Source organism: Oncorhynchus kisutch, linkage group LG29 (genome assembly GCF_002021735.2).
Source record: "Oncorhynchus kisutch isolate 150728-3 linkage group LG29, Okis_V2, whole genome shotgun sequence".
NCBI classification, from domain to species: Eukaryota; Metazoa; Chordata; class Actinopteri; order Salmoniformes; family Salmonidae; genus Oncorhynchus; species Oncorhynchus kisutch.
In genome coordinates, this window is record NC_034202.2 from 20,611,161 (window position 1) to 20,638,149 (window position 26,989).

The 26,989-nt window shown below is 43.7% G+C and overlaps 1 protein-coding gene across 1 annotated transcript in view; it reads left to right on the forward strand.

The window, feature by feature from the left end:
- Positions 1-26,989, forward strand: part of LOC109874377 (pappalysin-1-like) — a 126,572-nt gene that overhangs the window by 26,017 nt on the left and 73,566 nt on the right. Inside the window, 3 exon segments of the mRNA XM_031809557.1 lie at positions 5,902-6,403; positions 25,220-25,355; positions 25,467-25,551. Of these exon segments, the coding sequence (XP_031665417.1) occupies positions 5,902-6,403; positions 25,220-25,355; positions 25,467-25,551 (723 nt within the window).

The window sequence follows — 26,989 nt, forward strand, 5'->3', positions numbered from 1 at the left end:
AGTTGAGAAGACAATCAGAAGTACTGTTAGAATGTTTTTTAAATTGACTGCCATAGCCCCAAATAATAATTGGCTGTTAATTAGGCCTACATCACATGGTTGGGGTCGCAAACCCTTTAAGATATCAAAATGGGATCGTGGGCCAAAAAGGTTTAGGAACCCCAGCTGTGCAGAAAATAAATATTCCAAAACATGCATCCTGTTTGTAATAAGGCACTAAAGTAACTAAAGTAAATTAGATATCTCTGTCATTTTATAAACTTGCAAAAATGTCTTAAAACAGGTTTTACTTCGTCATTATGGGGTATTGTGTGTGAAACATTGTGGTGAAATATTTTTTGTATACATTTTATTCAAAGGCTTATTCAAGTCAAGGGGTATGAATGGCACTGTAGGCGTGTGTGTGTGTGTGTGTGTGTGTGTGTGTGTGTGTGTGTGTGTGTGTGTGTGTGTGTGTGTGTGTGTGTGTGTGTGTGTGTGTGTGTGTGTGTGTGTGTGTGTGTGTATTTGTGTGTGTATTTGTGTGTGTATTTGTGTGTGTATTTGTGCGTGTATTTGTGCGTGTATGTGCTGCTGCACTGAGCCGTGCATCGCTAAAGTGTTCCTGTCTGACTCTGGCCCAGATGTCGGGCCATGCTTTCATTAGCATCGCCTTCCTTTGAAGGCGGGGCAGTGTCAAGCCTCGCTGCATTACGTGATACCATGTGTTTGTGTGTGAATATTTGGTGTGTGTGTGCTCTCACTGTCTGTCTGGGAGAACAGGGGTTACATTCATTGGTTTCTGCTCCATTGCTGCCAGGGCTGCACACTGCAGGGACTCAGGGTCACAGAGTTCAGACACAAAGTACCTAAAGAGAAAGAGCAGCTTCCCCTGCTTCATCTCAACTAGCACTTTATGATGGTCATGAGATAATGATTTGTGGATGGAGGGCTATTGGATATGCGCAGCCATGCACGTACTGCACACTCACTTATTCTGGAGAATGTCAATCCTGGAGCGCGCTACCTGATCTTAAGCGATACTGCCTTAAAGTGATACTTTGTGATTTTGGCAATGAGGACATGTATCTCCTTCCCCAGAGTCAGATGAACCATTTTTATGTATCTGTGTGTAGTATGAAGGAAGATATAGGTACAGTAGTTACGCAAGCCAATACTAACTAGCGTTACGGCAACGACTGGAAGTCTATGGGTATCTGCTAGCATGCCAAATACCAAAGGATCCCTTTAAGGCGTTCCAGAGTTGCACTATATAAAAGCATCCGCACACCGGGACAAGTTTATTTATTTTTTAACATTGGGATGTTGAGTGGAGGCCAACGAGGTTTGATCTGGAATAGAAGGAGAGGCACAGTGGATGTGTGCTGAAGGAAATATGCGGAAAGTCCCCAGGCGAGGGAGAAGAGAGGAGCTGGACTGTCAGTGTCACCTCCTCTCCTTTAGACCTTCTGCTTTCCCCATCACTCTCCCTCCCTCACCACACCCTCCATCCCTCACCAACTGTTTACACTGCAGATATCATATGCAGAGAGATGGAATAAATGACTGACTGACATTTTTTGGCCTTCAAGACAATTTCTATGTATTTTTTTGTGTTGTATTTAACCCTTTGTTTAACTACGGAAGTCAGTTAAGAACAAATTCTTCTTTACAATGACGGCCTAAACCGGCCAAACCCTAACCAGGACAACGCTGGGCCAATCGCCCTATGGGACCCCCGATCCCGGCTGGTTGTGATACAGCCCGGGATCGAACCAGGGTCTGCAGTGATGCCTTAGACCGCTGCGCCACTCGGGAACCCAACACTGTACTAGAGGAAGTTCTTGAAGATTGACTGCTATGCGGGATTGCTTGATTGATTAATTGACACCGTATGGCTGTCAAGGGACACAATACAAGTGAGCAAGACATATTTCCATTGTGGTTACTCTCATGCCCTCTAGTTAAGGGTCATGGTATGAATTGATATTTGCAAAAATGGGTGGCTGTGGTCATTAAAGTGGAGGACAACGGTTGCCTCAGTGCAAGTCAGTCAGTCTGTTGTGTGGGTGTGCTATCGAGAGTGTGACACACGAAGGAGAGGCAGGCCCCTTTCTTAGAAAGCAGAGTGCGTGCCCGGACATATCCCTCTATGTTTATCCATCCGTATCCCAGTCAATTCCAGTCCCCTTTTCCCAGCGCTCCACGACTCTACACCGTCTGATTCCCACATAATGCCGAAGGGCCCTGGCACACAGACACAGTGCTCCACATTCAACCCTACTGCAATTAAGCTGGAATTCCGCCCAATGTCTCTTTCCCCCTTTCCTAGAACGAGAGCTCTCCTAGACAGACTAATACCCCGGTGGGATTAGCTAATCAAGTGAGAAAGCAAGGCCTCTTATTCAAAGGCCAGGTTTGGATTGTCTGATCACCCTTGGGGCCTTTCAGCAGCCTGGGAGGCAAGGCTAGGTCAAACGCTTCAGAGCTGTTTATATACCAGCGAGTAGATTTAACCTTAATGAAAAATTCAGATGAGAAGTCATTGCAGGTGCTGTTTTATTTGGATTTGAAAGATATAATCTGTAATACTTAAAATTACTGTACTGGTAATTCTACAGTGTTGAAAAATAGACTTGGGTCTTGCCAAGGATTCATATAATCTTTATACATGTCTATCCTTTCTCATCGTAAATCTCTAACCTCTGGCATCCGTAGCAGGAGTTCCAAAGCAGGAGGACAGCCCACCATAACAGCTGACATTACAACACATTGTCAGTGGCTAAAACTCCTTTCCTCAAAATGTAAATGAAAAACTCACCACAGAATGAGAGAGAGAGAGAGAGAAAGGGGGGCTGGGTACAAACTGTAAGTGCATCTCAGTTCCTCCGTTTCTTTTCTGTCCTTTTTTTCAAAGTTACCTCTATTCTGGCCACACAGACGCTTACAATACATGTGTTAAGATAATGTGGCCTGGAAACCGAATTCGGTGCTCACTTGATTAAACACTGGAATTCTGTGCAGTGCCCAGAAATGAGGTTAGCAAATGGGTTTTGTTGGTTGCCAGTTTGGAAGTGCACAAAAGGAAAACAGGGAGAACACAGTGTCTGCAGCGCTGGCTTCTCAAAGCACTTGATGAATGTTGGTGTACGTCACTCTGGATAATACAAGGTATCTGTGGACTCCAAATATGGCTGGAGGGGCGCTGTTTGGGGTTGTAATGACATATGCTAAAGTGAGAACCCTGTGCAGGGCCCCTCTCAGTAGGAACACACCTCAGTCTGCAGCTAGTCTGCTGCCTCCACTGCTTTACTGGCAATGAACTCAGTCCTCTGTCTGCCGCATATAGTCCATTGCTGAGAAAAGTCAACAGCTCATTCAGCCCTGGTACTTCACTGACCTCATCCATGTGTAGTCAGCCAGACCACTGTTCTAAATACGTTGTTCTACAGAAGTGGTATAAATTGTGTCCTATTTCTCCCCAACTTTCAGCACACATCTTCCAACAAACAATAATCAATCAATCAAATGTATTTATAAAGCCCTTTTTACATTAGCCGGTGTAACAAAGTGCTGTTCAGAAACCCAGCCTAAAACCTCAAACAGCAAGCAATGCAGATGTAGAAGCACGGTGGCTAGGAAAAACTCCCTAGAAAGGCAGGAACCTGGGAAGAAACCTAGAGAGGAACCAGGCTATGAGGGGTGGCCAGTCCTCTTCTGGCTGTGCCAGGTGGAGATTATAACAGAACATGGCCAAGATGTTCAAATGTTCATAGATGACCAGCAGGGTCATATAATAATAATCACAGTGTTATTCGAGGGTGCAACAGGTCAGCACCTCAGGAGTAAATGTCAGTTGGCTTTTCATAGCCAATCATTCAGAGTTAGAGTCCAAAACAGCAGGTCCGGGACAAGGTAGCACGTCCAGTGAACAGGTCAGGATTCCATAGCCGCAGTTAGAACAGTTGAAATTGGAGTAGCTGCATGCCCCGGTGGACTGGGGAAAGCAAGGAGTCGTCAGGCCAGGTAGTCCTAGGGCTCAGGTCATCCAAGAGAATAGAGAATGAGAAGGAATGAGAGAGAATTAGAGGGAGCATACTTAAATTCACAAAGGACACTGGTTGAGACAGGAGAAATACTCCAGATATATAACAGACTGACCCTAACCCCCTGACACAAACTATTGCAACATAAACACACAGATGTAGGATCCTTTTAGTTTTTTAGGGCGGGGGGGAGGGCATCCACCACCACCCGACCTCTTCGGGGGATAAATGTCCTCAGATGTAGGATAATCCCGCAGCAACAGGAAATGTGAATTATTATGTGAATTATAATTCATGGACATTACAACCATTATAATTATTTTTTTAACTCAAATATACTACAAGTTTGCAACAAAATAGTGATCAAATTAAGCTACTACATCTGTATACTACTTACACACTTTTTGCACATTTGACACATTTACCTGAATTCCTTACCACCCCACTAAATGTGTCACTACTGAAACATAGTGAAAGAGTTGCGGTTAAGGGGGAAGAATGCATAGTAGTGATCATTTTGATTAATATTCTATTACACATACATTTTATAAATGTTATTTGCATACCAAATTACCAAAATAGTCAAAACATGATTTTTAACTTGATTTTCAAAATCTTTCAATTGAATTTAGAGAAATATAATCTCTATTGTTCTTTGTAAAATGTTCAGTGTTGATTGTATGAATCTGAAACTTGTTGATTGATTGAATTTATAATATAGTACAAATGACTTTGTGCTATATGAATTTAAGATTGTTTTGGGTTGAATTAGAACATATGATGATAGGAATGAATGTCGCAGATTTGGAGACTGACTTGTGGGCGGGACGGCAATTCACACCACTTCTGTAGAATCGCCCATATACACATAGCACGCTACTAGAGGTTCAGCTACAGCACACTCTATGCTCACATCTATACTCTAGCTCTTCCGTGCCTGCAAACACATTCAAACAATCACACTCTATGCTCACATCTATACTCTAGCCCTTCCCTGCCTACAAACACATTCAAACAGTCACACTCTATGCTCACATCTATACTCTATCCCTTCCCTGCCTACAAACACATTCAAACAATCACACTCTATGCTCACATCTATACTCTATCCCTTCCCTGCCTGCCTGCAAACACATTCAAACAATCACACTCTATGCTCACATCTATACTCTAGCTCTTCCGTGCCTGCAAACACATTCAAACAATCACACTCTATGCTCACATCTATACTCTATCCCTTCCCTGCCTGCCTGCAAACACATTCAAACAATCACACTCTATGCTCACATCTATACTCTAGCTCTTCCGTGCCTGCAAACACATTCAAACAATCACACTCTATGCTCACATCTATACTCTAGCCCTTCCCTGCCTACAAACACATTCAAACAGTCACACTCTATGCTCACACCTATACTCTATCCCTTCCCTGCCTACAAACACATTCAAACAATCACACTCTATGCTCACATCTATACTCTATCCCTTCCCTGCCTGCCTGCAAACACATTCAAACAATCACACTCTATGCTCACATCTATACTCTAGCTCTTCCGTGCCTGCAAACACATTCAAACAATCACACTCTATGCTCACATCTATACTCTAGCCCTTCCCTGCCTGCCTGCAAACACATTCAAACAATCACACTCTATGCTCACATCTATACTCTAGCTCTTCCCTGCCTGCAAACACATTCAAACAATCACACTCTATGCTCACATCTATACTCTATCCCTTCCCTGCCTGCCTGCAAACACATTCAAACAATCACACATGATGCTCATGTGAAAATGAAAAGTGCTATATCAAATAAATACATGTATTATTATAAGTGATGTCTGATCTGCTGGGTCCCTGTCCTTTTGACCCCTAGGACCTCCAGACGTGGAGCAGGCATGTGAGCCTAGCGTGCGTACCTGGAGCCCCAACGCCGGCATCGAGCAGTGGGTTGTGGGGCTGTCTGAGTGCCCCCTGCAGGGTTGCATGCTCCAGCTGGAGTTCCCCCACCCACTAGTACCCGACTCCCTCACCGTGTGGGTCACCTTCTTCAGCCCCGAGGAGATGGCCCTTCCCGCCATCCACAACATCCTGCTCCTGACCGTCAGTGGAAACAACCTCTCGTTGGGTCCTAGTAACGTGTTCTGTGATGCGCCGCTGACGCTGAAGCTGGACGTGGAGGAGGAGGTGTACGGCGTGCAGTTCTTCACCATGGAGCAGCATCTGGAGATTGATGCCACCCTACTGGCGTCCAAGCCCGACTGCCCGCTGTGCCGCCACTGCAAGCCACTCATCCACCGACTGCTGCGTCAGCCGCCATTCTCCCATACCCCCCATGGCGTGCTGTTGAACAACCCTGCCAGGCGATACACTGACAGGTGAGAGACTAGGGAGGTTGGCTGTTTACTGTCAGTTACACGTGACTTTGAATGCGTTGACTGTGTGGGTTGTACTGTATAGGCCTGGTGTAGGTTAATGATACCTCAGGATTGCTGCGTTCTCTACTTAATAGGTGAGAAATTGTGTAGTAAGCTTTATCTTGTCACACAGCCAATTAATCTGATCCCGAGCCCAATCTCCTCATTGACCCTGTGTTGGGGGAAAACACTCTTATTTTTGCACTAAGTTGTTCTTGGTCAAGGGGTGAACGGAGCCAAATTTAATATGCTGAGGAAAGCACTGCAGCTGCAGGCTGATTTAAGCCTGGGCCTGCAAGCCTGCCTGCCTATGTCCAGAAGGGCAGCTGATGTGGTCTTCCTGGCCCAGCCTCTGTCTACCCCAGCCAGGCATCAGGGATCTGGGCTGTGGGCTCTGTATATCTCCCCTCTAGAATGGGCCTAAGCCTACCTCCCCGCTCTCTGGCCAGCCCAGGCCTGGGCGGAGTGATATTTTGCACTGGTATAAATACATATTTTTTACTTAATTTTGTTTTGGGGTCGGAAGAAATGCCTTTTAAAATCCCAAATAAGAAACCTCTATGAAAATGTCTCCTATAAATATAAGTCATGACATGATGTTTCAATGTGTTCTTTTGGAAGACCCTCAGGCATATTAGTGGGCCATCACCAGTTTGGTGGTTTCAAATCCACTGCCCAGCATCCATTTCTCAAGTCAAAGGTCATTCATTGATAGCCACATTCGTTTTTTTCCAAGTTCCATGGAGTTGCTGGGGAAAACAAACGTCTTGTTGATGGCATTATCTGTGCACAGTTGAGTTTTGTGCTTTGCTTTCATGGAATGTAGTGACTAGATAAAGGTAGAACTCTCTGTGGCATTGCCATGTGTTGTGCCATTTCACTTTCATGCTGTCAGCGTGGTTCACATGAGAAGGAAAATGGGTGAAAAGACACGATAGGGTGAGTATGCCTGTTATGCAAGATAAAAAGGGTGTTATAATGCACTAGGCCTATATGATCAGGAATATTTTAGTAAGATAACTTTTAATATATAATATATCATATTTTAGTAAGATAACTTTTTAACATTAAATCTGTCTTCTCTTGAGATTAAAGTTATATTTACAGTTTTACTGCAAGATTTTAATTGCCACAATGATATTTGTTCGTCAAATTATGTATTTTATTAGCTCTGCTGCTGTGGACAAATAGGGTAAGGAAACCAATGTGTCATTTTGTAATTTGGGTGAACTATCCCTTTAAAGGTTTGGCCTGTTAATCAATCACTGTGGGTGGAATTGTCAGGGGAGGGGGCAGGATGTTTGTGGGTTATTAGGGTTTCAGACCTGTCAATCAATCACAGTGGGTGGGACTTTGAGGTAAGGAGGTATATTAGTGATCTAGTTAGAAACACTAGTCAAGTCTACTCTTTCAATTTAATTTATTGTGGCAAAAACAAAATCTAGTGTACTCTTTCATTGTTGTTTATTGGGCCAAAAACCTAAGAAAAAAGGTTGTGTTCTGTCAAGTAAATATGGATTCCCTGTTGAGAAACGATATCAAATTGCACAAAAAATGTTTTGTTTTTTTATGTTCAGGGGGAGGACCCCCAGATCACCACTTTAGTTTAAGAATGTGAAATGTCAGAATAATAGTAGAGAGAATCATTTATTTCAGCTATTTCTTTCATCACATTCCTAGTGGGTCAGAACTTTGCATGCACTCAATTAGTATTTGGTAGCATTGACTTTAAATAGTTTAATACCCTCTCTGGGATAGGTGGGACGCAATCGTCCCTCCTGGCAAATAGCCAGGGAAATTGCAGAGCGCCAAATTCAAATAAAATACTATCCAAATCAAACTTTCATTAAAGCTACACTCGTTGTGAATCCAGCCAACATGTTAGATTTCAAAAAGGCTTTTTGGCAAAAGCATAAGATGCTATTATCTGATGATAGCACAACAGTTAACAAAGAGAGTAGCATATTTCAACCCTGCAGGCACTATACAAAACGCAGAAATAAAAATATAATTCATGCCTTACCTTTGACAATCTTCTTTTGTTGGCACTCCAATATGTCCCATAAACATCACAAATGGTCCTTTTGTTCGATTAATTCCGTCAATATATATCCAAAATGTCAATTTATTTGGCGAGTTTGATCCAGAAAAACACAGCTTCGAACTTGCGCAACGTCACTACAAAATATCTCAAAAGTTACCTGTAAACTTTGCCAAAACATTTCAAACTACTTTTATAATACAACTTTAGGTATTTTTAAACATTAATATTCGATCAAATTGAAGACGGGATGATCTGTGTTCAATACAAAAAGAAAACAAACTGACGCTACTTTTCTGGTCACGCGCCTCTCTCAAACAGTCCACTTCAAGTGACTCTTATTCAAGATGACCGTACTTCTTCATTACACAAAGGAAGAACCTCAACCAATTTCTAAAGACTGATGCCATCCAGTGGAGGTGGTAGGAACTGCAAACAAGTACCTTGGAAATCTGTTTTCCCAATTGAAAACCCATTGAAAAGACAGTGACCTCAAAAAAAAATGTTTTTGTCCTCCGGGTTTTGCCTGCTACATAAGTTCTGTTATACTCACAGACATGATTCAAACAGTTTTAGAAACTTCAGAGTGTTTTCTATCCAAATCTACTAATAATATGCACATCTTATATTCTGAGGATGAGTAGCAGGCAGTTGAATTTGGACATGCTATTTATCCAAAAGTGAAAATGCTGCCTCCTATCCCGAAGAAGTTTTAACTTGGGTCAAACGTTTTGGTTAGCCTTCCAAAAGCTTCCCACAATAAATTGGGTGCATTTTGGCCCATTCCTCCTGACAGAGCTGGCATAACGGAGTCAGGTTTGTAGGCCTCCTTTTCAAAAAGTGCAAATCAACTCCAGAACAACATCAACGGACCTTATGAAGATGCTGGAGGAAACAGGTACTAAAGTGTCTATATCCACAGTTAAACAATTCCTATATCAAGATAACCTGAAAGGCCGCTCAGTAAGGAAGAAGCCACTGCTCAAAAACCGGCTTAAAAAAGTCAGACTATGGTTTGCAACTGCACATGGGGACAAAGATCGTACTTTTTTAGCAATGTCCTCTGGTCTGGTGAAACAAAAATAGAACTGGTTGGCCATAATGACCATTGTTATGTTTGGAGGAAAAAGGGGGGGGCTTGCAAGCCGTAGAACCTCATCCCAACCGTGAAGTACGGGGGTGGCAGCATCATGTTGTGGGGGTGCTTTGCTGTGGGAGGGACTGGTTAACTTCACAAACTAGATGGCATCATGAAGGAGGACAATTATGTGGATATATTGAAACAACATCACAAGACATCAGTCAGGAAGTTAAAGCTTGGTCGCAAATGAGTCTTCCAAATGGACAATGACCCCAAGCATATTTCCAAAGTTGTGGCAGAATGGCTTAAGGACAACTAATCACAAAGCCTTGACCTCAATCCCATAGAAAATTTGTGGGCAGAACTGAAAACGCGTGTACGAGCAAGGAGGCATACAAACCTGACTCAGTTACACCAGCTCTGTCAGGAGGAATGGGCCAAAATTCACCCAACTTATTGTGGGAAGCTTGTGGAAGGCTATTTAAAGGCAATTTAAAGGCAATGCTACCAAATATTAATTGAGTGTATGTAAACTTCTGACCCACTAGGAATGTGATGAAAGGAATAAAAGTTGAAATAAATCATTCTCTCTACTATTATTCTGACACTTCACATTCTTACAATAAAGTGGTGATCCTAACTGACCTAAGACAGGGAATTTTCACTAGGATTAACCTTTCTAGGGCAGGCGTTCCGCTAGCGGAACCACTCAACAAAATTCAGCTGAAAAGGCAGCGCGCGAAATTCTAAACTTTTTTTTCAATATGTAACTTTCACACATTAACAAGTCCAATTCAGCAAATGAAAGATACACATCTTGTTAATCTACCCATCGTGTCTGATTTAAAACATGTTTTACAGTGAAAGCACAACATATGATTATGTTAGGTCATAGCCAAGTCAAAAAAACACACAGCCATTTTTCCAGCCACAGATAAGAGTCACAAAAAGCAGAAATATAGATCAAATGAATCACTAACCTTTGATGATCTTCATCAGATGACACTCATAGGACATCATGTTACATAATACATGTATATTTTGTTCGATAATGTGCGTATTTATATCCAAAAATCTCAGTTTACATTCGCGTGATGTTCAGTAATGTTTTGATTCCAAAACATCCGGAGATTTTGCAGAAATTCCCATAATAAACATTGATAGAAGTGTTATTCACAGAATTAAAGATATACTTCTCCTTAATGCAACCGCGGTGTCAGATTTTTTTTAAATTTCTGAGAACGGCGCTAAGAGCCCAATCCAGCCAGAGAAATATTTGCCATTTTGGAGTCAACAGAAGTTAGAAATAACAATATAAATATTCACTTACTTTTTTTTATAACCTTTATTTAACTAGGCAAGTCAGTTAAGAACAAATTCTTATTTTCAATGACGGCCTAGGAACAGTGGGTTAACTGCCTGTTCAGGGGCAGAACGACAGATTTGTACCTTGTCAGCTCGGGGGTTTGAACTTGCAACCTTCCGGCTACTAGTCCAACGCTCTAACCACTAGGCTACGCTGCCGCCCCTTTGATGATCTTCATCAGAAGGCACTCCCAGGAATCCCAGTTCGACAATAAATGACTGATTTGTTCTGTACAGTTCCATAAGGTCCATCATTTATGTCCAAATAGACACTTGTTGTTAGTGTGTTCAGCCCAGTAATCCATCTTCATGAGACCCGAGCACTTCGTCCAGACAAAAACTCAAAAAGTTCCGTTACAGGTCGGAGAAACAAGTCAAACGATACATGGAATCAATCTTTAGGATGTTTTTAACATAAAACATCAATAATGTTCCAACCAGAGAATTCCTATGTCTGAAGAAAAGCAATGGAACGAGAGCTAACTCTGTCGGGAGCGTGCGTCACGAGCCTGAGACACTCTGCCAGACCACTGACTCAAACAGGTCTCATGAGCCCCTCCTTTATAGCAAAAGCTTGAAACAAGTTTCTAAAGACGGTTGACATCTAGTGGAAGCCGTAGGAAGTGCAACTTGACTCCATAGACATTGTGTATTCGGTAGGCCAAGCTTTGAAAAACTACAATCCTCAGATTTCCCACTTCCTGGTTGGAGTTTTCTCAGGTTTTCAGCTGCCATATGAGTTCTGTTATACTCACAGACATCATTCGAACAGTTTTAGAAACTTCAGAGTGTTTTCTATCCAATACTAATAATAATATGCATATATTAGCATCTTGGACAGAGTAGGAAGCAGTTCACTCTGGGCACACTATTCATCCAAAAGTGAAAATGCTGGCCCCACCCAAAAGAGTTTGAAATGTCAGAAATGATGAAAAACCTACTTCAAATGTATTTGGCTAAGTTGTATGTAAACTTCCGACTTCAACTGTATATAGCCAAGTTATCGCTACTTGTTGTGTATTTATTATTTTATTATAACGTGTTATTACTTTTCTATTATTTGTTTATTTTATTTTATCTCTGTCTTGTTGGGAAGGACCCGTAAGTAATAATTTCACTGTTAGTCTACACCTGTTGTTTACAAAGCATGTAACAAATAAAATGTGATTTGATGTGGAAGGTTGGACTGGTCAGGGGTAGTTAGGGACTGGATGTCAAAAAAGTTGGCATCATTATATATATATATATATATGCTATATATAATCATCACACAACTTTCAAGGAGTAGGGTATTTGATGCAAGGGTATTTGGTGAAGCGTATAAGAATGCTTTTCCATTTTATAAAATTTGCCTACATTATCACGATCTCTTGCTCGCTCGAGAAAAGTCATTTGTGACTGGCTTGCAAATGAAATCCCCTGCATCATTTTCTAAATGATTTTCATTCGTCTACCGATTTGACAATGTAAATAGACCATTTTTCGGGAATATGCCGTTATTCCCCTTTAATTCTCTGCTACTCCCAAAATGTTTCAGGTTCATCAAATATCTAATATTGCGCAGCTCTTGTTATTTTGTCATGTTTGATCCAGACTGAGTACAAACCTGCAGCAAACCGCACAATGGTACAAATTGATGACAGGCGACATCAGGCACACATCAGGATATAATAAGCCCTCATTGTAAAACACTGAGAAATATTGAAATTAATCGATTGTAAATTAACAAATACAAAAGCTTCCACAGGCTGAAAAAAAAGCATGACCTTCCCCCCCAATTCCTCCATGTACCCCGTTCTGTACATTTCAAAAGGTCCCTTAGGGGTTGTCTGAGAAAAGGGAGGAGGGTTAGGGGGATGACCCTAGTCTTCTGAGACCCCCCTGGCCCATGGGCTAATCCTCTCCCTGACCTGGTTCCTATGGCCTGTCAGGGCTTCAAAGCCCACCTCAGCTCTGACGTGACGGGACCCGCCAGCCCGGAAGGAAGAGGACAGCTGCCCCCTACGGCCCCTTTTCACTGGGAACCCTGCCCCCATTCTGCCCTTCTCCTTCCCTCCTATATCCCCCTATGTTCTCCTATGGTCTTACCCCTGTGGCCCCATGGCCCTGCTCCTCTCCTGTCAAGTCCACTGTTGCTCTAGCCCTGAGAAGACATGCCCCTTCAGATCTATTCAGAGAGCTCTGTTGTTTTCCCAGCTCTGACTGCCTAACTAGGAGGTTTTTCTTTTCTTTTTGCCAGCAAAACAGTTTAGGGATGTATAATACACTTCTTTAGGTATTTGTGAGAAATAGCTTTGTGCTCCAACATGACTTGTTTTAGATCACCTCCGTGTGCAGATTGTTTTGGGGGAGGTTTTTTGTTTTGTTTGTGAGTTCGGGTTCACAGATACGTGCAAAAATGTTTTTGTTTTTTTAAAGAGTATAATACTATGAATGGTTTTGAAGCCCGTGTTTTGCAATACTAATGTGTACTGCAAAGAAAACATACAACACCCTCTTCTCTCCCCCCTCTCTCCCCCTTCCTCTTCACCTCTCTTCCTACTCCTCTCCCCATAACACACACTCCATCTCCATTGCCCCCTCCACTCCAACAAAGTCCCACTGTGCCCTGCGCTCCCTCTGACATCCCTTGCCTGCTCTCTCTCCATAAGAGCCGCATTAGCACTGAGCCTTGCATAAGCTCTCTAATATGAACCATATTGGTGAGTGGCAGACAGAGGTAGTGGAGGAGGCAGCAGCGGGTCCCTGGATGTCTGGTCGTCTCACCTCTTGCTCTGCCTCTCTCTCTCTCCTTAGAACCCTTTTTCAGAATTACGACCTGATTTCCCTGGGATAAAATTGGGCAAGATCCAAAAAAGTGGATTTTGGGGGATAGTTAAGGTGGAATGTTCAGGAGGGGGTTGTGTTTCTCTGTGGGAGGCTGTGGAGGTGATTCTGGGTTTATTATAATTTTGCTCCCTCTGCCAAAAATGGGCGCTGACCAATTTTACTGTGAAGCACTAAATTTAAGTTCAAAGGTCCATACTGGGGGTGCAGATTCCTCATAGGATTCCACAGGTTGTTATGATAAATAGGTTCTCTGTAGAGTTCCCACAGTGGAGTTGTGGGAAGAGATATCTGCGGTCTCAACCAGACGACGTAACTGTCCAGTGAAAATCTCACCTTTAAAAGTTAATCTTCTGTTGACTTGTACCCAAATAATGTTGTTGACGTGAATTGTACTCATATTTGAAACCAAAGCTGAAAGCATAATTTGGAGGGGGAAAAACACTTTACATAACCCATCCCAGCAAAAAACGCTTGAAATTTGCTTGGATAATGACATTGTTATCTTTGGCCGAGACAGGCCTGTATGTGATTGGTCCAGCGGCCTTTTCCTTTTTGCCAAATTCTCCGGTGGGATAAGGATCCTTCTCGAGACTAGGGGAGACACGAGTTTACAGCACACAAGCAAGCTAGCTCGCAAGGCAAGCAAACCACAGCTGGCATTTAAAAAAAGGACATAACCTATGTAACAACTATCTCGCCAGTCACTTCTACACTTACTGGCCAGTTGTTGTTTATTTTAAAACATTTTTTATCCTTTTTTCTCCCCAATTTCGTAATATCCAATTGGTGGTTACAGCCTTGTCCCATCGCTGCAACTCCCGTACGGGCTCAGGAGAGGCGAAGTTCGAGAGCGATGCATCCCCTGAAACACAACCCTGCCAAGCCGCACTGCTTCTTGACACACTGCTCGCTTAACCCGGAAGCCAGCCACAACAATGTGTCAGAGGAAACACCGTCCAACTGGCGACCATGCCAGCGACCATGCCAGCGTACATGTACCCAGCCCACCAAAGGAATCGCTAGAGCAAAATGGGACAAGGACATCCCAGTTGGCCAAACCCTCCCCTAACCCAGACGATGCTGGGCCAATTGTGCGCCACCTCATGTGTCTGAATGTGGCCAGCTAAGGTGGCTGCGACACAGGATCGAACCCGGATCTGTAGTGACACCTGTAGTGACACCTCTAGTACTGCTACACAGTGCCTTAGACTGCTGCGCCACTCGGGAGACCCTTACCGGACAGTTTAACAGGTACACCCATCTAGTACAGAGTCAGCCCCCTCTTTCCTTCCAGAACAGCCTGAATTATTCCGGGAATGGATTCTATAAGGTGCCTGAAACGTTTGTTGCGCAATCTGTATCAAGGGACCTAACGTGTGTCATGAAAACTTTCCCCACACCAGTACATCACCACCACCATGGGTGCATGGACTCCTGACTCTGTCATAAGCATGACGCAACATGAACCGGGATTCGTCGGACCAGGTGATGTCTTCCCACTCCTCAATTGTCCAGTGTTGGTGATCGGGTGCCCACTGGAGCAGTTTCTTCTGTCGTTCTGCACACCACTGTTGTCCTACTCCGTTATTTATCTGTTTGTGGCCAGCCAGTTAGCTTGCATGATTCTTGCCATTCTCCTTCGACCTCTGTCATCAATTGAGCTGTTTTCACCCACAGGACTGCCGCTGACTGGATGTTTTTTTGTTGTTGCAGCATCCTCGGTAAACCCTAGACACTGTCATACGTGAAAAGCACAGGATGGCGGCCACGCCTGAGATACTGGATCCGGCACGCCTGGCACGATGATCATACCGTGATCGATTAGTCTTTCGCCCCTATACCCAGGTCGGAAGACCGATTTGCACGTCAGGACCGCTACGGACCCAGGTCGGACCTCTCAAAGTTCCTTAGGTCACTCGTTTAGCCCATTCTAATGTTCAATCGAACAGTAACTGAATGCCTTGATGCCTGTCTGCCTTATGTAGCCATCCATTTTTGTGAACGGGGTGTTGTTCCTAATAAACTGGTATTTCAAATTATGTGGTTTGTAAAAGTTGGCCTGCTGGCTGTTTAGAAGCAGTTAGCTAACGCTAGTATGCTAAAGTTAGTTAGAATGCTAATGTTAGCTAGCATGCTAACATTAGCAAACATTAGCTAGCTGGCTTGCCAATAAAAACCCAAGTCAAAGCAGATCCTCCACACACCAACCATCTCACCATTCCCTTTTATTTTAAATCTTGTGGTTTGTAACAAAAAGTTTTATGTCAAGAGGAAACCTAGCTAGCTGTTGTTAACTGATATATGTAGCAGTAGTAACTAGCTATCTATGTTCACGACTAGCTTGTTAGATAGCTACTGTAACAACATAAATATCAGGAATATAGTGACAAAGCAAAGGACAAATAATCAGCCTGCATTTATGGCTGTTATAGTAAATTGACCTAGTTCCATCATTCATTTCCAAATCCTGAATACAATCCATCCATCCAATTTGACTTGGTGCAGCCTGGCTCCGTCAGTCTGCCTCAATGCCCCCACATGGGATCTATTTTGAATATCCAAGTGTTTGCACGTCTCATTGGCTGAGCTGTCTAATTATTATAATTATTTTTTTACCAGTATATGCCCAAACCACTCTGTTGTTTCCTAACAGGCCAAGCAGGGGCACAGAGAAAAACTGCTTTTAACATCTATTTAATTCATATTGTAATTAATTTGAGGTAATATTTAATAAAAAATCTGGAACACTGGACATAGAATTATACAGCTTATGTCAAATACTTTCAAATACTTGAGCAGCAACCTCAAATGTATCTGACCTAGGTCTGCCTCTAAGAACATGTATAGGGGAGTTAAAAATAAAATTACTTATCACTTTTTGTTTGACATCAATGGTTTCCATTGTTATTATTACCATTACTTATACTGTCTTTGCTGATATTCCTACTTTGGCACTGTCCGTATGTTAGGTTTACTCTTCACTGTCTGATTTGGCCCCACTCAACAGTGAGTCATTAAAGCTAGGCTAGGCCAGTGGAGCTCCTCGCTAAATGACATGTCATCTGAACCATGGGAGTGATGGTGTCATCAATGTGAAATGTTGGTTGACTGTGTGCCTACTGTGCAACTTGTTATTGTGCTGAATTAAGGTAATGGAGTTATGTCTTAATTCTTACAATATAATATCGCCGAAAATATTTTGGACCTTCTAATTCAAGAGAAGAGATAGAAGTACCACTGCCCCCAAATCCTTGTGACTCTGAGGCTGTGCTATAGTCATTTTATATTGTAGAGTAAATTGCATGACATTGAGTTGGGCTCAGGGTTTCCCCAAACTCGGTCCTGCTTTTTGACCTAGCACTTCACAGCTGATTCAAATAACCAACTCATCATCAGCTGTGTAGTGCTAGGACAAAAAACAAAAAACGTGCATCCAGGCGGGTGAGGGGGGGGGGGGGGGGGGGGGACTCTGTTCCATTCATAAGAACTAGTGCAATAATATTTAATAGGCAGGAAACCTCAAATGTATGGCAGCTGTCACCTTAACAAAAGGTATGCTGCTTTATTTATTGTTCTTCAAAGGATTCATTGAAGCATTTCTTCAACATCTTAGATTTATCTGGCCTCTTATCTGGCCTCTCATCTAGTCTCGCATTAACAGCTGCTAACCATGTGTATGTGACAAATAAAATTTGATTTGATTTAGTTGGGGTGGTATACAGAAGATATCCCTATTTGGTAAAAAACCAAGTCCATATTATGGCAAAAACAGCTAAAATAAGCAAAGAGAAACGACAGTCCATCATTACTTTAAGACATGGAAGTCAGTCAATACGGAATGTTTCTTGAAGTGCAGTCACAAAAACCATCAAGCGCTATGATGAAACTGGTTCTCATGAGGACCGCCACAGGAAAGGAAGAGCCAGAGTTACCTCTGCTGGAGAGGATAAGTTCATTATAGTTACCAGCCTCAGAAATTGCAGCCCAAATAAATGCTTCACAGAGTTCAAGTAATAGACACATGTCAAAATCAACTGTTCAGAGGAGATTAAGTGAATCAGGCATTCATGGTCGAATTGCTGCAAAGAAACCACTACTAAAGGACACCAATAAGAAGAAGAGACATGTTTGGGCCAAGAAACACGAGCAATGGACATTAGACTGTTGTAAATCTGTCCTTTGGTCTGATGAGTCCAAATTTGCGATTTTTGGTTCCAACCGCCGTGTCTTTGTGAGATGCAGACTAGGTGAACGGATGATCTCCGCATGTGTGGTTCCCACCATGAACCATGGAGGAGGAGGTGTGATGATGCTTTGCTGGTGACACTGTCTGTAATTTATTTAGAATTCAAGGCACACTTAACCAGCATGGCTACCACAACATTCTGCAGCGATACGCAGATTGAAGGAAAAGCAGCCCAGCATATGTGGGAACTACTTCAAGACGGTTGGAAAAGCATTCCAGGTGAAGTTGGTTGAGAGAATGCCAAGAGTGTGCAAAGGTGTCATCAAGGCAAAAAAAGGAAGAATCTCTCTTTGAAGAATCTCAAATATAAAATCTATTTTGATTTGTTTAACACTTTTTTGGCAACTACATGATCCCATATGTGTTATTTCAAAGTTGTGATGTCTTCACTATTATTCTACATTGTAGAAAATGGTGAAAACCTGACTAGTGCTGTACATATATGCACACACACACATGCCTAAGTCGCTCCCCGTCAAGATATCAGTGACAGATAGCCTTAGTGACATCAGAGTTTCCCATTGAACCTCTCTCCCCTCTGTGTCTTGACAAAGGTGCTTTTCTTATGTAGACCCACGCCGGAGCATATTTCACATGCCAGTTATTGTCCCTGGTGGCCCCCGGTGGCCCCCGTATCTGTACAGCCTCTCTTGACACTATTTGAAAAATCTGTTTTCTTTTCCTTTTCCCTCCTTTTTTCTATTCTCTACTGTATCGCAACGTTTTTTCTCGCCCTCCTCCTTCTCTTTCTTTCCCCTCCAAGACTGGGGAGTGTTTGGAGATGGGAGGCCGAGAGTGGTTGTTGATCTTGGCAGACGACGTGAAGGAAGCCTCATGTGAACTTTTGCTCTGGTATAAGCCGCATAGTTAAATATCATCAGAAGTTTGTGACGTAGCTCTCCTTGCAGCAAGAATAAGCCGTCTGCCTTTCTCTCTCTCTCTTGCTCTGTCATTCTCTCTCTCCCTCTCTCTTGCTCTGTCTTTCTCTCTCTGTCTCTCTCTTGCTCTGTCATTCTCTCTCTGCCTCTCTCTTGCTCTGTCATTCTCTCTCTCCCTCTCTCTTGCTCTGTCATTCTCTCTCTGCCTCTCTCTTGCTCTGTCATTCTCTCTGCCTCTCTCTTGCTCTGTCATTCTCTCGCCCTCTCTCTTGCTCTGTCATTCTCTCTCCCTCTCTCTTGCTCTGTCATTCTCTCTCCCTCTCTCTTGCTCTGTCATTCTCTCTCCCTCTCTCTTGCTCTGTCATTCTCTCTCTCCCTCTCTCTTGCTCTGACGTTCTCTCTCTCCCTCTCTCTTGCTCTGTCGTTCTCTCTCTCTGCCTCCCAGCCATCCTTCACGCCGTTCCAGCCGCTTGCCTCCACTCGCACGGGTCACGTCCCTCTGTCAGGCCTGGCGAGAAATCTCAGTGTGTGTGTGTGTCTCCCCCTTGTCCCGTACGGGGCCTGGCTCGGCCTACCGCCCTTGGTGTTCTTCTCGTGACAGAATCGGACGAGGAGGAGGGGGAGAGAGCGAGTCGAGGTCCATGTTGGCGGCATCACTCTGGGCGTCACTCCCTCTGCTCACTCGTGTTTCCTCCAGGCTCATGTCTCCTACAGCTTTTCTTTTCCAGAGGCTTGACTAATTCAATTAAGACTAAGGGATATTTGAGAAAGTCGCCTCGGAGCGTGCCAAAACTGGGGAACACTGTAAAACAGAGCAGTGGGTCAGGTCAAACATCCCATTTGATTGTTGTTAATAACACAATCAAACCCCCCCCAGATCCTCAATATCCTCCTGACTGTTCTGTACTGGAGAACATGGAAACTGCCTGGGTTGTACCTTCCTTTATGTGTGTGTGTGTGTGTGTTTGCGTGCGTGTGTTTTCATTGTATCTGGGGCAGGACAGCCAAATGGAACCCCATGTTCTCTCTTACCTGCTGTGAGGGAGCAGGAGAGTGACTGGGGTCTTTAAGGATGAAAAGGCATGGAGCACATTTCATACGCAAAACCACCAAGGTAAAAAAGGCTTTCCTGCAGTAATTTTTTTGACACATTTCGAAAGGCACGGACCGTGTGCTGTGTTGGTGTGCTCGGGCTGAGCTGTGTATGGGTGTGTGTGCGTGCCTGCATGCACGTGTATGTCTGAGTGTGTATTTGTCTTCATTGTACTTTCTTTCGATGTGTGTGTGTGCATGCACGTGTGTGTCTGTGTCTGCAACGGTGCCTGCAATGAACCTCAATCTGTGTGTGCATGTGCTTCACTCCAAGCGTGTGTTTTATTGGATGTGAGAAGCCCCGTTCCCAGCTGTGTGCCTGGTCAGAACAGAGCTAAATCGATGCAGAAAAAGGCAGCCCAGGCCATATTCATGTTAAGGGTTCATTTGAATGATTTGTTTGTTCATTTATTAAATGTTACTACTTCCCTGGCCAATAGGGCGGGCACCTCCTAAATCTGCTGATGGCGACTGGAAGAGAAGGGGAAAGAGAGAGGAAGGGGAAGGCCCTGGCCTCATGTGAACCAATGTGTAAGCGTGATGGTTGACACTGCTGCTGTAGCGGCTCTGTAACACAGGGCTAAATTCTCTCTCTCTCTCTCTCTCTCTCTCTCTCTCTCTCTCTCTCTCTCTCTCTCGCTCTCTCTCTCTCTCTCTCTCTCTCTCTCTCGCTCTCTCTCTCTCTCTGTTTCTGTCTGTGTCAAATCCAAATCGTATTGGCACATGCGCGTGTTTAGCAGATGTTATTGCGGGTGTGTAGCAAAATGCTTGTGTTTCTAGCTCCGACAGTTAGTAATATCTAACAAGTAATATCTAACAATTTCCCAACATATACCCAATTCCCACAAATCTAAGTAAGAAATGGAATATATACATATCAGGACGAGCAATGTCAGAGCGGCATAGACTAAGATACAGTAGAATAGTATAGAATACAGTAAATGCATATGAGATGAGTAATGCAAGACATGTTAACATTATTAAATTGACTAGTGTTCCATTTATTAAAGTGGCCAGTGATTTTAAGTATATGTATATAGGCAACAGCCTCTATGTGCTTTAGATGGCTATTTAACAGTCTGATGGTCTTGAGATAGAAGCTGTTTTTCAGTCTCTAGGTCCCAGCTTTGATTCATCTGTACTGACCTCGCCTTCTGGATGATAGTGGGGTGAACAGGCAGTAGCTTGTGTGGCTGTTGTCCTTGAATATCTTTTTGGCCTTCCTGTGACATCGGGTGCTGTAGGTGTCCTGGAGATAGTTTGCCCCCGGTGATGCGTTGGGCAGGCCACACCACCCTCTGGAGAGGCCTGTGGTTGAGGGCGGTGCAGTTGCCGATACCAAGCGGAGATACATCCCAACAGGATGCTCTCAATTGTCCATCTGGAAAAGTTTGTGAGGGTTTTAGGTGCCAAGCCAAATTTCTTCAGCCTCCTGAGGTTGAAGAGGCGCTGCAAATTGAAGTGGGACTAGGGTGATAGGTAAGATAAAGGTGATATGATCCTTGACTAGTCTCTCAAAGCACTTCATGATGACAGAAGTGAGTGCAATGGGCGATAGTCATTTAGTTCAGTTACCTTTGCTTTCTTGGGTACAGGAACAATGGTGGCCATCTTGAAGCATGTGGGGACAGCAGACTGGGATAGGGAGAGATTGAATATGTCCGTAAACACACCAGCCAGCTGGTCTGCGCATGCTCTGAAGACGCAGCTAGGGATGTCGTCTGGGCCAGCAGCCTTGTGAGGGTTAACACACTTAAATGTCTTGCACAAGTGCGTGTGCATGTGTGCATGTGTTATTTGAAGTATTTGGCAGGGGTATAGGGTAGGTTGTGAGTGAGTTAGTGATTACAAATAGGCACTATATAGAACGGGAGTGTATATTACAGTAAACTACCCGAATGTTGGTATCTTTCAAGGATTTATGTCATCTATCACAAGAAATCTAGTGGCCCTTTTAGGTACTTCAGATTTTTACAGGTGTCTACAATTATCTCTGGCCCTCTATGTGGCCGTATCATGTGTAAAATATATGAAATACAGTGATTAAATTGATCTAATTTAAAAATGTTAAATATAATGACAAAGCTGTAAAAAAAAATCCTAAATATAAACCATCAATTTAGTGAGTACCATTGGTGTTTAATATGAGGGTTGCTGTATGAAATATCCTTTATATTTTTTACACACTTTTGTTTATATCACTATGTACTGTAAGTATGTACTGTATTTGTTGTCAATGTTTTGGCGTCAAACTGGTGGCAGTGCTGAAAAAAGTCAATAGTTGGAGGAGTTGCAGAGGTCATTGAAAATAATGCCCTTGTTGACTAATGTTTTTTTTAAATGATTAATTAGGCTATTTTCTCTTGAACCACTTGGTCTATCTACTAGAAACTCATGGAAAATATGGACACAAATATAATAACTATACTGTATATGAATATATACTTTTAAAGTTATTCAAGTATTAATGACCAAAGTTACAATAGATTGCCATAGATTTTCTGTTAATTACCAAACTTTCGGAAGGTTCCAGTAACCTTGGTAAACTACCGGTAGCTTTGCCACCCTAATTGCATGCACGTGTGTTTTTGTGAGTATGTCTGCTTGTGTATGCCAAATGTGTTTGTGTGAGGCTCTCTGTGTGTATATGAGCTCAGAGGTGGAAATAATATGATTTGATCGTCTGTGTGTGATGGTGATGCCTATTGGTTCTATTCACTGTCATTATATCTTCCCTGTTCTTCTACATCCTGGAAAATCCAAACATGAACCAGCAACTCCCGCGATTATAACTGACAATTAAAACAAAACCATGGCCAACATATAGATACAGTATATCTACTGATTCCCTTGGCTCATTCATTGAATTGTACATTGTTGAGCAATCCTATTGGCCGGCACGCGGAGAGCACACTGATGTGGAGCTATGGGGCTGTTTGTTTTTCTAACTCCCATCTTGTTTTTGGCCTGCGTCAGCCATATTGTGTTACACCATTTGAAAGCAGTACTGGAGCCCATCGCCAGATGTTTTGTTTGTGTCTCAGTGTCCTCGGAGTAGGACGGAAGGAGAGGTGTACTGCTGAGCACATTGCCGGCCCCGTGGCTGTCCTCTCACCTCACCTCTACACACACACAAACACACACCCACACATAAACAGACACACACACACATGCTGCGGTCACAGCAACTAGCACATCTTAAACTTTTGTTTGAACAACTCACTCTGTCAGTCTGTTTGGAGAGGCTCCATAGATATCACTTATAGTACAACAGAGCAGGGACAGAGGCAGGAACAAGGCAGGAACCTCATACAGGCTGCAGGGACAGACAATTCAGGTGGGGAGAGAGAGTGTGTGAATACTGAGCCATTTGCCTGAACGGACTGCAATTGAAACCTACCGTAACAGTCATGCCCACCTCATTGCTCTGACTTGTGATCCTACAGGGCTTTTATGGACCTCTCCTTGTAGGTTACTGGAATTTGTTCTTATCTATGGCTGAACATATTGTCAATGGGACGTGTATAGAAAATCGAGTTACGAGCACAGATCTTAAGTTACAATTCGTCCTCAAATGTTCTTGATATTTCTTTGCCCAAAGAGTCTTCAAATCAAATTGAAAGCAAATCAAATCAAAACAAATGTATTTATATAGCCCTTCGTACATCAGCTGATATCTCAAAGTGCTGTACAGAAACCCAGCCTAAAACCCCAAACAGCAAGCAATGCAGGTGTAGAAGCACAGTGGCTAGGAAAAACTCCCTAGAAAGGCCAAAACCTAGGAAGAAACCTAGAGAGGAACCAGGCTATGTGGGGTGGCCAGTCCTCTTCTGGCTGTGCCGGGTGGAGATTATAACAGAACATGGCCAAGATGTTCAAATGTTCATAAATGACCAGCATGGTCAAATAATAATAAGGCAGAACAGTTGAAACTGGAGCAGCAGCACGGCCAGGTGTCTCAGTCTCAGAGGTGTACTGCTGAGCACACTGCAAGGAGTCATCATGTCAGGTAGTCCTGAGGCATGGTCCTAGGGCTCAGGTCCTCCGAGAGAGAGAAAGAAAGAGAGAAAGAGAGAATTAGAGAGAGCACACTTAAATTCACACAGGACACCGAATAGGACAGGGGAAGTACTCCAGATATAACAAACTGACCCTAGCCCCTGACACATAAACTACTGCAGCATAAATACTGGAGGCTGAGACAGGGAGGGGTCAGGAGACACTGTGGCCCCATCCGAGGACACCCCGGACAGGGCCAAACAGGAAGGATATAACCCCACCCACTTTGCCAAAGCACAGCCTCCACACCACTAGAGGGATATCTTCAACCACCAACTTACCATCCTGAGACAAGGCTGAGTATAGCCCACAAAGATCTCCGCCATGGCACAACCCAAGGGGGGGGGGGCGCCAACCCAGACTGATCACATCAGTGACTCAACCCACTCAAGTGACGTACCCCTCCTAGGGACGGCATCAGAGAATCCCAGTGGAAAGAGGGGAACCGGCCAGGCAGAGACAGCAAGGGCGGTTCGTTGCTCCAGAGCCTTTCCGTTCACCTTCCCACTCCTGGGCCAGACTACACTGAATCATTTGACCCACTGAAGAGATGAGTCTTCAGTAAAGACTTAAAGGTTGAGACCGAGTTTGCGTCTCTGACATGGCAGACCGTTCCATAAAAATGGAGCTCTATAGGAGAAAGCCCTGCCTCCAGCTGTTTGCTTAGAAATTCTAGGGACAATTAGGAGGCCTGCATCTTGTGACCATCTTGTGACCGTACGTGTAGGTATGTACGGCAGGACCAAATCAGAGAGATAGGTAGGAGCAAGTCCATGTAATGCTTTGTAGGTTAGCAGTAAAACCTTGAAATCAGCCCTTGCTTTGACAGGAAGCCAGTGTAGGAAGGCTAGCACTGGAGTAATATGATCAAATTTTTGGGTTCTAGTCAGGATTCTAGCAGCCGTATTTAGCACTAACTGAAGTTTATTTAGTGCTTTATCCGGGTAGCCGGAAAGTAGAGCATTGCAGTAGTCTAACCTAGAAGTGACAAAAGCATGGATAAATTTTTCTTCATCATTTTTGGACAGAAAGTTTCTGATTTTTTTTTTTTTCTGATGGAAAAAAGCTGTCTTGGCCACTACCTCTACTCTAGGTCAGCGGGCTAAAGGTCTGTTCTCCGTTTGTCTTTGTACAGATGTGGTACCAGCTAAGGATTACTCCCCTGTGTGTGTGTGTGTGTCTGTAGGGACGTGGTACCAGGCAGCGTGTACACCTACCAGGTCCAAACCATCTCCGCCCGCAGTGAAAGTGAACCGTCTCCACCCCTCACCCATCAGATTGGGGCACCATACTGCGGAGACGGACACGTCCAGAGGTAACTTGTGTGTGTTCTGTATATGTGTGTCTATGCGTTTACGTGTGTGTGTGTTGGCGTGCGTGCGTGCGTGTTCTACCAGTAACAGTCTCCTGTCTGTCTGTCTCTCAGGGCCCAGGGAGAGGAGTGTGATGATATGAACTCCATGAATGGAGACGGCTGCTCCAGCCAGTGTGAGAAGGAGCCCTTCTTCAACTGTGTCGGTACGTCCTCCTCAGAACCATCAATCTGTCGAAACAGAGACAGCTTTACCATTTTATTTCAACGCAATAAATGGTTCCATGGAGAAGGAAAAAATGAATGTCCACAACTGATACAGTATGCATGCTCCAAAAGGTGATTTATTGGTGAGACACAGACAGATACCATTTCTATCCCCATTGAGATCTACACAGCCACATAGAGCTGCATTGGGCCGTGCCCTTCTTCCGCGGCATTAGCGAACACATGATGGCACTCGATAGTTGCTGTATCGTCCAATCACAGAACAGATACAAGTCACATGATCTACAGGGGGACACGTGATGGCACATCGCGTGTTCGTTCACAAGTCACGTGACTTGTATAAGCTCTGTAATTGGACGATACAGTCTACGAGGCTCATGGTTAGTGTGGATTTTGGTGCTCTTTGAAACAGAGACTGACAGTAAAAACATCAACATACTATTTGTTTTGCAATCTCGGTGTACGTTGCACAGTTAAATCGCTAATATTTGATATCGTCGTGGGTTTTGAGTATTGAGAATCCACTTCCAGAACCCTTGGTTGCAGCCTTATTTACCTGTCCATTTCAATTTGATGATTTCATCGGTCCCTTGAACTCAGCATGGCTCTTTTAATTGGCTAGCTGTTGTGGCAGATGTGTCTCTTATCAGTAGGAGGACTCTCCAGTGTGTGTGGTTAAGAGGTTTATGAGTTGTGGGGAGATGTGAGTAACATGCAAGACACACGCTGGCTCTGTGAGTGACAGTGGAGAGGCGTTCACTAGTTTCACATCTGTGTCTGGGACTTCTGTCCAAGGGCTTGATGTGTTTCTCATAAGAGCAGATGCCATTGTGTATCATGATCACGTTGACGTCTCGCTGAGAGTCTGGAAACGGTTGCCGTTTGAAGAGAGAATAAATAAACAAATTCATATAGTGGACTGGATTCTCTGGCGTCCTCTCAGTCGCTGTTTGGTTAATAGATGGATGATTTCCTCTCCTCCGCCGAGTGAGTCTATCACTCACTCACTCTTTTTCTCTTATTCCCTTGTTTTTGCACACAATAAAAAGTACCATTGTGTCATAGCTGATCTGGCCTTGTCGAGTGATGTGTGTGTTTGTACTGTATGTGTGTGCATGCACATTTGCGTGTGCGTGTGTGCGTGTGTGTGTGTGTGTGTGTGTGGGTGCATGCATGTGTGCGTGTGTGTGTGTGTGTGTGTTTGTGTCTCAAATCCTCTGTCAGATCACTGGCAGGCCCGGCAGAGTTGTTTTCCATTGACCGCAGTGTTCTGGGATATGTGTGTAACTGCCTGACATATTCCTAGTGTTTCTGTGGAAATCAGACACTATAATGACAGGACCTTCTGTCTGTCTGTCTGTCTGTCTGTCTGTCTGTCTGTCTGTCTGTCTGTCTGTCTGTCTGTCTGTCTGTCTG